Source organism: Lepisosteus platostomus, chromosome 14 (assembly GCF_059453375.1).
Source record: "Lepisosteus platostomus isolate fLepPlt1 chromosome 14, fLepPlt1.hap1, whole genome shotgun sequence".
NCBI lineage: Eukaryota > Metazoa > Chordata > Actinopteri > Semionotiformes > Lepisosteidae > Lepisosteus > Lepisosteus platostomus.
In genome coordinates, this window is record NC_142624.1 from 2,446,997 (window position 1) to 2,459,994 (window position 12,998).

At 51.6% G+C, this 12,998-nt stretch overlaps 1 protein-coding gene across 2 annotated transcripts; it reads right to left on the reverse strand.

Moving 5' to 3' along the window:
• Positions 1 to 82: 82 nt before the first annotated feature.
• LOC148648679 (uncharacterized) lies at positions 83 to 12,973 on the reverse strand. 2 transcript variants are annotated; one of them, XM_088606472.1, is made up of 14 exons: positions 12,210 to 12,973; positions 10,006 to 10,117; positions 9,267 to 9,357; positions 8,840 to 8,894; positions 8,591 to 8,645; positions 7,498 to 7,635; positions 6,697 to 6,825; positions 5,886 to 5,925; positions 4,590 to 4,627; positions 4,208 to 4,260; positions 3,192 to 3,560; positions 1,641 to 1,724; positions 991 to 1,120; positions 83 to 394 (listed from the first exon to the last, which is right to left on the reverse strand). In XM_088606472.1, the coding sequence occupies exons 2-14, from the start codon at positions 10,109 to 10,111 to the stop codon at positions 294 to 296; spliced, it is 1,389 nt and encodes a 462-aa protein (XP_088462598.1). In that variant the 5' UTR covers positions 10,112 to 10,117; positions 12,210 to 12,973; the 3' UTR covers positions 83 to 293. The 2 variants fall into 2 exon arrangements, with proteins under 2 accessions (XP_088462598.1, XP_088462595.1); XM_088606469.1 differs by lacking the exon at positions 12,210 to 12,973 and adding an exon at positions 11,497 to 11,836.
• Positions 12,974 to 12,998: the final 25 nt, after the last annotated feature.

Here is a 12,998-nt window from a genome sequence, read left to right on the forward strand (position 1 = left end):
AATGAAAACAAACTTATCAGGCGCAATGCTTAAAAAAATATTAAGCCTTTGAGTTACGTAGTGGAAATTAAATGTTGAAATCTTACTTTAAGCTCATTTTTATTGCATAAATGCTGAGCCCTGTGTGCTGCGATACAGTAAACAAAAAGCTTTATGTCACGAAAAAATTTATTGACCACTTTTTTCCCCACATTGTCTTGAAAGCGTTTTTTTTTACACACAAAAGAGTTTTAGGGTGCAGGGGAAGTAAGCTACACATCACGTTTCCACTTTCCACTTCACAGGACGGATCTTCACAGGTCGTTCCTTCCAGCTCGGCGCTTCTCTGGTTTGTGGGGGAAAAAGCACGTGGCGAGTGGGGGGCTGGGCGGGCCCTGGTACTCTAGGTACACACCTGTCGGAAACACAGCGAGAAGCAGGCGTGACGGGTGTTGCGAGTCTGTACGAGGGCAGCTGGGAGCTTCTTGGACCTGTGGAGTTGAATGACTGCTGGTGGTAGTATGAAGCCCCACTGGCTTGGCAAGGGGCCTCTATTGGCTCCTGTAACACCCCCTGGAACTGGACGCAAACCCAGCTCAGGGACCCGGGACAGCAGGAAATAGGGGAAGACGCCTTCTTTAAAAGGTACAAGGGTGGCCCAGGGCTCTAGAAAGGGCTCTACGCCAGGCCACCCCGTTACCACATAACTGTTATTAGGAGTCCCGATATTTGAGTGAGAGAGTGAGAGAGAGCACGCTGTACTGAGCAGCATTCAGGATGTAACCAGGAAGAAGCCCTGTTCAGTGAAAACTGGCATCAGTTCAGCCCCAGGTCTTTGCAACATGGCAGGAGGAAAGGGCGTCTGTTTTAACACTGACTGCTGAAAGGGTTCGTCATTCTACTGAATTCAGTTTTCATGGTTTAGGCCTCGTCGGCAGTGAAGTGCTGCAAAGCGGGGGCCGTGTCTGAAAAGCTGGACCGAAATTCACCCTTTTCGGGCGCGGCACCTACCGCAGCCCGCGGCCAGCGCTCGCTCGCACACGCCGGCCGGATCCTCGACTCCCTGCCGTTCCAGGAACTCGGTCGGATCCGGAGCCAGTAAGATCCAGCACACCTGAGCCGCCTCCTCCCGAAAGGGCACCTTCACGGACATAAACACGCACTCGGTTCCAGACACAGAACACGCGTCTCCTGAATTACCCGCCACGCCCAGAGTGGCCAAGCCTGCCCCCAGAGAAACGCCATCCAGCAGCGATTTCACTCACCCTGGCTCAGTCATCAGTCTGTAACGACCCGGAACACGCGAGCGTCGATAAATCTAGTCACTTCATTTCACTACAATCTCTTTAAAATGACCAGCCGTTAGTCACTGCTTGTACAGCTAGAGTACTGTTACTTGGTTTCATAGGGTCTCTAATTAGGGGCAGCACAGCGATGCAAAGGTCAGCATTTCTGCCTCGCAGCGTGGGGGTCCTGGGTTAAATTCCGGACCTGGGGTGCTGTCTGCGTGATCCTGCTGTGTTCGGTTCGCATGGGTTTCCTCTCACAGTCCACAAACATGCTGGTAGGTTAATTGTCTTTTCAGATCATCAGCCTTGGTGTGTGTGTGTGTGTGTGTCCAGGTACATTAATTAAACCTTTAAAAAAAAAAGGTTTCAAACCTTCATGTAAACTGGAGGAATCCGCTTGAGTTTCCTCGGCGCAGAGACAGAAGGCTCTTCTTGACTCGCTGAAGCACAACTGGCCTGGCAGGAAGAAACAGAGCAGGAAATGTGTGGAGTCTGTGATCTGTATTTTGTGATGCTTATGTGTATCTTTTCAGACCTGGCATCTCTAGCAGAGCTTTCTCAAGAAGCTCGTCTCTGACATTCACAGTACAGTGCCTTCCAGTACCCAACTATACTACTTAAAAATCCCACTGTCCGTTAGAGAAGTGTTTAACCCTGGTGTCCTGCCTACTGGTCAGTACAGATCCAAGGACACTGTCCGTCAGAGAAGTGTTTAACCCTCGTGTCCTGCCCTCTGGTCAGTACAGATCCCAGGACACCATCCGTCAGAGAAGTGTTTAACCCTGGTGTCCTGCCCTCTGGTCAGTACAGACCCCAGGAAACTGTCCTGCCCTCTGGTCAGTACAGACCCCAGGAAACTGTCCGTCAGAGAAGTGTTTAACCCTGGTGTCCTGCCCTCTGGTCAGTACAGACCCCAGGAAACTGTCCTGCCCTCTGGTCAGTACAGACCCCAGGAAACTGTCCGTCAGAGAAGTGTTTAATCCTGGTGTCCTTCCCTCTGGTCAGTACAGATCCCAGGACACCGTCCGTCAGAGAAGTGTTTAACCCTGGTGTCCTGCCCTCTGGTCAGTACAGATCCCAGGACACCGTCCGTCAGAGAAGTGTTTAACCCCGGTGTCCTGCCCTCTGGTCAGTACAGACCCCAGGAAACTGTCTGTCAGAGAAGTGTTTAACCCTCGTGTCCTGCCCTCTGGTCAGTACAGATCCCAGGACACCATCCGTCAGAGAAGTGTTTAACCCTGGTGTCCTGCCCTCTGGTCAGTACAGACCCCAGGACACTGTCCGTCAGAGAAGTGTTTAACCCTGGTGTCCTGCCCTCTGGTCAGTACAGATCCCAGGCCACTGTCCGTCAGAGAAGTGTTAACCCTGGTGTCCTGCCCTCTGGTCAGTACAGATCCCAGGACACCGTCCGTCAGAGAAGTGTTTAACCCTGGTGTCCTGCCCTCTGGTCAGTACAGATCCCAGGCCACTGTCCGTCAGAGAAGTGTTAACCCTGGTGTCCTGCCTACTGTTCAGTACAGATCCCAGGACACCGTCCGTCAGAGAAGTGTTAACCCTGGTGTCCTGCCCTCTGGTCAGTACAGATCCCAGGCCATTGTCCGTCAGAGAAGTGTTAACCCTGGTGTCCTGCCTACTGGTCAGTACAGATCCAAGGACACTGTCCTGCTTAGTTCGACACGACTCGAACTCAGCAGGCCTGGACCTGGAGGGGGTGGGGGAGAGAGTGGGATGTTCTTCCAGCTTTGACTTTGGTCTACGCTATAGGGTTCAGCACACAAAACAGGGCTGTCACCCTCCCCCACTCAAGGTCCTTCAGATCTGCACTGTTTCGTCACTGGGAACTCTCCAGTGAGTGAGCAGGGCCGACGGCCCAGTCGCCGGTGCCCAGTAACGTACTGGTGCGCGTGCCGCAGGACAGCCTACCAGGGGCGCAGCTGCTCTCCTGCGGGAGCTCCTGGGGTGGTTTTCCGGAGGGCCGGGGCTCAGTCGAGCAGACGGGAGGGGGGGCCTCCCAGATTCCTCCCGGGAACCGACAGGCTTTCCCGCCACTTTTCCCTTGCGCCCCCGCTTAGCGTCGCCACCGCGGTCTCTCCTCCGCGACCTGCCAGAGCCTCGCTCCGGGACGGGCTCAGGCCGGAGCGCAGGTTTCGCCTGCCGGTCGACGTCCGGCCCCTCGGTCCGGGCTGTGGTTTGAGCCTTGTGGGCCTCTGCCGCACTTCCGGGCATTTTCCAGCTCACCGATTCCTCGAAGGAGACCTTCTTCCGAGGCAGGGAAGGCAGGGCGGCTCGGTTCTGCGAGAAGTGCGGAGTCAGAGAGCGCGTGGGAACCTCGACAACTGCGGACACGCTCCCAGCTTAACGCCGTAACGTGAAAGACGGATAATCGGGATACGTGCCCAGCAAAATCACTTGATCCCGTAATAAAAGAGAGAACTGTTGGGGGAAAAAAAGCACCATAAAAAGATTCAGAAACTAGATGGAGCACGCAGATCCTCACGTAAGTGGCACTGGCAAAGAGGGTGTGTGTACACCCTCTGCTAAATAATCAGAGACTCTACTGCATTCCTCACCACTCAGGCTCCAGGTTAGGAACTGGCTGACTAGGAACAGGGTCGCTGCAGTCTGGATCTTATCCCAGAAGCACAGGGCAGGACAACACCTGGACGGGCAGCAAGTCCATCGTACTCAACACTCACACACAAACAGGGACAATTTAGCATGTCTACGTGAGGTGGAAGGAAACCGGACCACCCGGTGAAAACCCAGGCAAGGGTGGGGGGAACACGCAGACACCACACTGACGTTGAGAACCGAACCCAGGAGCCATGTGGCAGCAGTGCTAATTGCCATCCCACTGTGCTGCCCGATATCAGACACCCCCCCATTAAGCATACTTATAGCTGCAGCTCAGCGGGGCAGACGTCAAAACCTGGGCCTACTTGAGACTGAAGAGCTCCGTCTCGATGCCGGCGCAATTTTGAAATCCTTTTCCCTAAAAACAACAACAACAAAAAAAAACAAATTGACCACAGCTACATGTATATAAAGACCCCAGGGGTACATCCGTTTAAAATACAATGGTTTGCAATGGTTTTATTTAGCTTTTATGATCTGAAACATAAAGTGCTCAAATGTCTCAGAAATACAGACGATGCTTCAATTAAGCTTTTTATTACCGTATTTCACAAAGCTATCAAAAATCAGACCATGCTACCATTTCGATTTCCATTAGGAGAACAGAAGATGTGTGGAACAAATTCACCCAACAGATCAACCGCAAGGATATATTAATACAGCGATCAGCTGCGCGTGTATTTATACCTGACACTGTAGCAGCAGCTGTGGGAAGAACTGAACTTCTGGATGTTTTCCGACAGTTGATTTTCAGAAGGTGGGTTTTGGGGATCAGAAAAACACAAGTGGAGAAGTTAGTAAGCAAGGGATTTGTTACACGACCGCTTCGCCGCAGCTGAAATAAAAGCCACTTGTATTTCAAAGCTTCATCAAAAAACAAAAACATTATTTGTGTTTTCCCAGACAAACAAGACGGGTGCCAGACGAGGACTTTTCCTGTTGTCTGGTAAAATGAGCCACTCGGGACCTAAAGTCCTACAGAAACCCATCCAGCAGACAGACACAGTGACGTCATTACCCACTGGTCCATTCAGGTCTCCCTCAAATGACACGTATACAAGGACTACAAAATGTAAAAACCAACCAGCCTTGGCTTCAAATGACTGGAGCAACCACCCCTGTCTGAAAGGGAATGCGAGCATGTAGACTACGGAAAGAGCCACTGAATGTGATCAGTGACCAAGCCTGGTCAGTACCTGGATGGGAGACCTCCTGGGAAAAACTAAGGTTGCTGCTGGAAGAGGCGTTAGTGGGGCCAGCAGGGGGCGCTCACCCTGCGGCTCATGTGGGTCCTAATGCCCCAGTGTAGTGACGGGGACACTATACTGTAAACAGGCGCCGTCCTTCGGATGAGACGTAAAACCGAGGTCCTGACTCTCTGTGGTCATTAAAAAATCCCAGGGTGTTTCTCGAAAAGAGTAGGGGTCCTGGCCAAATTTCCCCATCGGCTGTTATCAATCATGGCCTCCTAACAATCCCCCTCTGTGAATTGGCTTCATTACTCTGCTCTCCTCCCCACTGATAGCTGATGTGTGGTGAGCGTTCTGGCGCACTATGGCTGCCGTCGCATCATCCAGGTGGATGCTGCACATTGGTGGTGGTGGAGGGGAGTCCCCATTACCTGTAAAGCGCTTTGAGTGGAGTGTCCAGAAAAAGCGCTATATAAGTGTAAGCAATTATTATTATTATTATTATCATCACAGTTTGCACCACAGATGCCAACTCAGACAAAAAAATGTGCTTTTGGAAAACATCTGACAGGAACAAAGGAAAGCACAAAATTATTTTACTATCCTACTAAAAAGATGATAGCAGAACACACATTTTCATTGGGGCAGGCTCCGTCAATTGAATAACAACACTCCAGTATCTCAACTGCTGGAAACCTCCAGCTGTACGGGGTATTTTTAAGAGTAAAACGATCTAATGATTTTAATGACATGGTTTTCCACCTCTCCCCTCCCCCACCAACAAAACAATTACCTGTTGTCAGAGTGGCCAGTCTCTCTCCCCGCTGACAGCTCTTGAAGAATAAAATGTAAGCAAATCAAGGTTTGTCAAGTTACAGAACACAGGAATGGCTAAAAAGAGCAACAGAAAAAAGGTCATCATCGCTTGAAGAAGCAGCTACCGCCAGCGTTCATGGCTCAATAGTCAAGGAAATAGTCTTCCGGGTCGGACTGTGCACAGTAAGTTTTAAACTGCATTTAACTGCGAGATGCACCACTGATGCAGCACGAACACAATCTATGTGTTTTCTCCAACCATTCTCTACCCCCTTCATCCACTTTAGGGTCGCGGGGGAGCTGGGGCCTATCCCAGCATGCATTGGGCACAAGTCGCAGGGGAGCTGGGGCCTATCCCAGCATGCATTGGGCACAAGGCGGGATACACCCTAGATGGGATGCCAGTCCACTGGAGGGCGCACACAGACACCACGGCCAGTTTTTACTTAAAAGCCAATTAATCTACCAGGCTGTCTTTGGACCGTGGAAGGAAACTGGAGCACCCAGAAGAAACCCATGAGAACATGGGGGGAACACGCAAACTCCACACAGACAGCACCCCAGGTCCAGAACTGAACCCACCAGACGCCGGAGCGATGTAGACGAAACTTGATCTGCTGTACAGGGGATTACGGGTGTAGTCCGAGTTCACGTGAAGCAGAAAACCTGAATTCGTGCCTAACGATGGTTAAAAATACATCTGGCGTAAAAGTGAATCAATTCTGTCACCTTAGTTCTTGTTGTTTTTGGTTTTTTTTTTTAAGAAAAAGAGTTGAGGAAACGCTCACCTAAAATCTCCGAGGCGTTGGGGGGCTGCCTCATGTTGATGGCGACAGCCCGGCTGGTGTCCAGGAGGGTGGAGTTCCTGCACCCCCCCCAGGGATCGTCATCGCCCGCGGTGAGCTCGGCCGTGCCTCCTGTTGACGTCAACACGAGGGCAGCGCGACGCATTACAAACCCCGGCAACCGCTGGCTGCATCTCCAAAGACTGTGTCTGATCGATCGATCGATCGATCGGGAGCGCAAAGGCCTGCAGGTTTAAAACTAAATGGCCCCACTGGGGAGGAAGAGGGAGGGGGCAGTGCCTTCCATATCTTTCCCGCAGGGGGCGCTGTTTAAACAGGAACTGTAGAAGGGGCAGTGGTATAATGTGAAGGGACGGTGAACACCGGTCCTACAGGTCCGCAAGTCATCAATTTCCAAACGCCTGGGATTCTAGTTCTGTTCAAGAAGTAAGGAGGCGACTGAAGTCAAGACCCTCCACATGAAAACACCCAACGGCTTCTGGCTCTCAGGAGCCATGGGCCTCGCTGAACCTTACCCATGAACTCCAAACACAGCGGCGATTAAAGAGCACCGTATGAGACCGTATGCTGGACCGTCTCCCTCCAGGGCCTGGGCTGGCCACCCCTGCAATCTGTCCACAAAGGCAAGGAGCCGCGGCAAAGCCAGGAAAACCCAGCAGAAGCCGTAGGATTTCCTCCCTCGACCAAAAGACACCGAACCAAACTACGGGCTTTCAGCTCGGTCTTCACAGCAGTTTATTTCTCCCTCTCTGCCCCCACCCCACGCCCAGGTGCCACACATACCCAGGTCGTCGGCTTTTCGGAAGACTTCCGGAGAGGACAGGCTGCTCTCCGAGACCAGGGAGAGGGACGGCGCGCCGGGAGAATCCGAATCCATGCACGCCAGGAAGAAGGTGGAAACTCCCGACGGCAGAACCATTTCTGCCACCCGGCCGAAGAGAAAACCCACACACATACGTGCACGTTACAAACCCTGTCGTTTTATTCGAAAGACCCTGCCGCCCTGGTCCTGGAGAGCCCAAACCCAGCAGGTTTTCCGGCTAAACCCTCAAAACACAGGCTTCTAAAGGTCAGGAACAACTCAGCCGTGATCAATTAAAGAGGTAATCTGTCTATGCAGAGATCACGTAGGATTGAAATCTCAATCAGGGGAGTTCAACTCCATTCCTGCGGTGCCTGTTGTCTACTGATTTTTGCTCCAACCTCAATAACCCATCAAGAGATCGACAATTATTTCATAAAAACATTTGCAGGAATTTTTCTTTTAAAGTTGATGACTCAAAACATTTTCCTCAGTACAGCCATAGATACCTATATTTATATACAGTAGCTAGCTTATAGAGAGTTTAAATAATTCTTTCAGAGCCTGGTTAGAATAGTTGCAGTAGACCTCTGCAATTAATTAAATTGATCGTTTAAATCATTAGCTCTCTGTCAATATGTAACAGAGCTCCAGGGAATGAAAAGCCAGAAGACAGCAGGCCTTCCGGAAACTGGCCCTCAAGAATCAGGGTTCTCTTTACTGGACAGATTGCTTGCGTCAATAGCTGACAGGTTGTTGCCAGTTTTTACAAACAGGCGACCTACAATATAAGACTCACTGGACTGGGGCTCCCAATGACCAGGGCTGGGGAGACCCCTGACTTAGGGGGACCTGTAAGACTCAGTACATTGGGGCTCCCCAGGACCAGGGCTAGAAGAACCCAGCTTTACAGTTAAAAGGGGCAGGTGAAAAACCGCAAGCTTGAGCGTGCGAGATCCCGAACAGCAGCCTATTCCCAGTGATCGAAGAGGCAGGACTGCACGAAGGCACGAAGCCTGGCCCCAGAGCGTGCCCCTCGAGCTGTGTGACCCCCTGCACCTCCCACGCGCTCACCTGAGACACCGTCGCTGTTGACAGGGCCACTTGCACAGCTGTCGCCCGGCGATTCCTGAAACGCGACAAAACCACCACCGGCATCATCTTTTACGAGGAAGGCCAAGAATAAAAAACGAAACAAAGTAATAGAAACGACATGGGTGGGGCTCAAAAATGATACCGCAGGGGCTCTTAGCAGATCACAGTCGGAATATCCCCTTGTTAAAAGACCGGACTTTAAGTGATTGATTAGTAAAAGGCACTTACTTTTTGAGGAGACGGTCTGGACAGCCCTCGGGATCTCTCTGACTGGATGAGGAATCTGGAGAATGAGAATTATTTACAAATGCGTTAATTTACACTGTATGACTGCGGCCTGCGTTTACACTTCACACAGCACAACAGGGACGTTTAAGGATCCTTTTATTGAAAGCAACTGAAAAAATGATACTGTTACAAATCGGGGGGTTACGAAAAACTGGTGAACATCGGTATTCGACCGAGCGGTCCAATTAGCGAAATAATTATTCAACTTGTATGCGATTTCTAACCGTATACCCGATATACGGTGGGTATAATTGGAGGCACGTGAATTCTTTATGCTCTAGCAGGGATTCTCTAGACGGCGAGGGACAGAGACTCAGAGACGGCGAGGGACAGAGACTCAGAGACGGCGGGGGACAGAGATACCCACTCCTGCTGCGAGGAGGACGACTCGTCGATGGGAGGGAGCTGCAGTTTCTGCTTCGCTTCCTGCTGGGCTGCACAGAGAACCCCCTTCCGACCTGCCCAGAGACCCAGAACAATGGGCAGGACAGCCAGGAATTAACTCTCCTTTCCCCACACGTCTCGGCCATCAGCCTTTCTGCGCCCCCATTCACGACTAAACACAAGGGACGCACGTCCAAGCCGGACAACACCGAGTCACCTTTTCCTAAATACAAACAGTGCCCTCTGTGGGTGTTTGGACAGCAAATTCAAAACTGCTGTTTTTGCTGCGTATTCAAGCAATTCGAATGTGAAAACAAAAGATGGATATGAAAACGGAGAAAGAAACACTTTCTCACACTGAACTTATTTATGTATTTCTGTGCTTCCAATACATGTTGTACTTTTTCAGAATAACAGCACTTTTTGTGCTCAACCCAACCCCCCTCCCTCCATTTCAGGTGACCAGTATTGGGATCCTTATTAAAGTATCAGGACAAGTCAATTAAAGCAATTAAACCATGTTTGGTTGCAAATCGTTTTGCAGGCAACGCCGGCATCAAGCCTGCGACCCAGTGACATCACCCGGCTCTTGGTTCGATGCAGACGCACGGGCAGCGGGACAGGATCAGAGAGAACAACGGAACAAAACGGAGCCTGTTCTCGACACGGCTGGAATTCCCAGACGGCAGCCCCCGACCCCCGACCCCTGGCGGAGGCCTCACCCCTCCTCCGTGGCGCAGAGCCGGGCCAGCGGCCTCGCCCCCACCGCGGCGAGTCGCTCCTCCCCCTCCACCGCGGGCTCCTCCTCTTCGCCCGCGTGACGCCCATGCGGACCTGCGTGGGGCCCAGAGAGATCGGAACAGTTGAGCGTCTCGTTGTTGCCCCGGGGTTCAGTCCGTTTCCCAACCTCTTTATCCAGGGGGGAGCCGTTGTCTGTCCCAGCATGCAACGGACACAAGGCAGGACACACCCCGGACAGGACACCAGTCCATCCCAGGACACACACAGACACACACACCCCGGACAGGACACCAGTCCATCCCAGGACACACACAGACACACACACCCCGGACAGGACACCAGTCCATCCCAGGACACACACAGACACACACACCCCGGACAGGACACCAGTCCATCCCAGGACACACACACTCACACACCCCGGACAGGACACCAGTCCATCCCAGGACACACACAGACACACACACCCTGGACAGGACACCAGTCCATCCCAGGACACACACAGACACACCCTGGACAGGACACCAGTCCATCCCAGGACACACACACTCACACACCCTGGACGGGACACCAGTCCATCGCAGGGCACACACAGACACACACACCCTGGACAGGACACCAGTCCATCACAGGACACACACACCCCGGACAGGACACCAGTCCATCACAGGACACACACAGACACACCCTGGACAGGACACCAGTCCATCACAGGGCACACACAGACACACACTCACCCCAGGGGCAATTTTCCCAAAAGCCAATTAACCCACCAGCATGTCTCTGGACTGTGGGAGGAAACCTGTGTGAAAACGCAGCGAACATGCAGACTCCCCACCGACAGCACCCCAGGAATTGAACCCCGGGCCCCAGCGCTGAGAGGCAGCAGAGCTGACCACGTGTGCCACCCCACTTTCGAAGGCGATTCTGTGAAACCTGGAGGCTGCAGACCTCTGCTCTCTGTTACAGCAGCTGCCAGGCCTACACGCACGGAGGATTAAGAGTGACCTATAAAGGTGGTGGAGGGCTGTAGATATCACTGCTCTGACGGCAGGGGCTGCAGGTATCCAACCAAAAGAGGCTTCTTGTTGACCCTGAGCTAACCGTCGTCTTAGACGCATCAGATTTCACTCCTCTTCTGCAGCGAACAGACGGTTTCGACTACTTTTTAAACTGTCTAACTCCTGTTGAACCCAGGAGAGCATGAGGCGAGAGCCGCGCACAGTGAGGGGGATGAATTTAACAGCGTCTGACCAGCTTGTGTAGTTCATGGTCTTTTTTTTTCCCGCTTCTTTTGAAAAGCGTGTTGAAAAGACCTCCCGGGGTGTCTCTACAGAGGCGCTTACTCGACAGAGTAGTCTTCAGCTAGCAAGTAAAAAAACACAAACCAAACGTTTCCTTTACTTCATCGTTTAGTGAGACTACAACGTAGTCATCTTTCAGAGAAAAAAAAAAAGCTGATAAAAGATTACCTGCTCGTTTAAAGTCGTTGCTTACAAGCGAATAATCAGACTCGCGATCCTGTTGTACCGACACTGGTCTTCCGACCCCGTGGGAATGGAAAACGCTTAAACCTCCCGGTTTTCAAGTACGGTTTTGACACTTCGGGGGCTGGAGATCCGATGCCTTGTTGTTATTTTTTTTTATCTTTTACAGCTCGTTAACGGTCTGATTTTTAGTTCTGACGAACCGCAGGCGGATCCCGCTCTCGGCCCTCGAGCGCCTCACGCCGCCCTCCGCGCGCGGCTTCCCACCCCGAATCGTCGCACGAGCGCGTCCCCACCGGAACTGACGACGGCACGGCTCTCCAATCCCGGCGGCCTTCGCGCGTCACCCCTTCGCTGTAGATGTGCAGGAGTAATCACTACAGCCCGCGGTATTGCGTGACAGGGGCAGTAAAAGAGTAAACATCTTTAATCAGTAAAAATCATACATTATTTACATTTCCAACGTTAATTTGAATGTTGAGTGGAGTTGCTCCACTGTTCCTATCCAAGCAGCTCGATATAGATGTTTATGAGGAACCGGCATAGGTGGGAACAACTACGAATCCTTTCACACTTGTTAACTACTAGGAGAAAAATATCGCCTTTACAACAAACATGAGACCTGTTATTTTAATTCAGAACTCAGACAGAACTAAAGTCAACTGTCTTGCGAGACCAGAAAACCTGAGATTCTCTACCTTCGATGCAGAAAAATGTATCCCTCAAGCGTTTTCTCAGCCAAAACAATCACTCCGACAGCGGCTGACATTTTTCATCCAATCACAACCCTCAAACCCGCTGCTTCTGTCCAATCACAGAGCTTCCCCGTGTCCCTGCTTCTGTCCAATCACAGCGCTCCCTTCGTCTCCCTGTTTCTGTCCAATCACAGCGCTCCCTTTGTCTCCCTGCTTCTGTCCAATCACAGCGCTCCATTCGTCTCCCTGCTCCTGTCCAATCACAGCGCTCCCTCGGACTCCATGCTCCTGTCCAATCACAGCGCTCCATTCGTCTCCCTGCTTCTCTCCAATCACAGCGCTCCATTCGTCTCCCTGCTTCTGTCCAATCACATCGCTTCATTCGTCTCCCTGCTCCTGTCCAATCACAGCGCTCCATTCATCTCCCTGCTTCTCTCCAATCACAGCGCTTCCAGTTGAAGCTTGAGCGTCTATTCCGTATCTCTCCTTAGAGGAAGGAGCGAAAAAGTAAAAGTCCAACCTACGAGCCCAGCGCGGTGTTCAGTCCTGACTCGTGAACAGGAAGACTCCCTCAAGTTGCAGTACTTCACACTCAAAACATGTTTTTTATTAACACGCAGGCGGTTTTTTTATTAAGGAACGAGGATGGTAAAAAGTTGGTTTAAAGGAGTCAGAATTTTGCGTTTCTTCTTGAAATGCGCTAGTCTTACCAAGGAACTGTACAGGCATAGGAAACCATCCTGATCCAACTGGTCTCTTAATCAAATAGGTGTGTGGCACTGGCTTCAGACT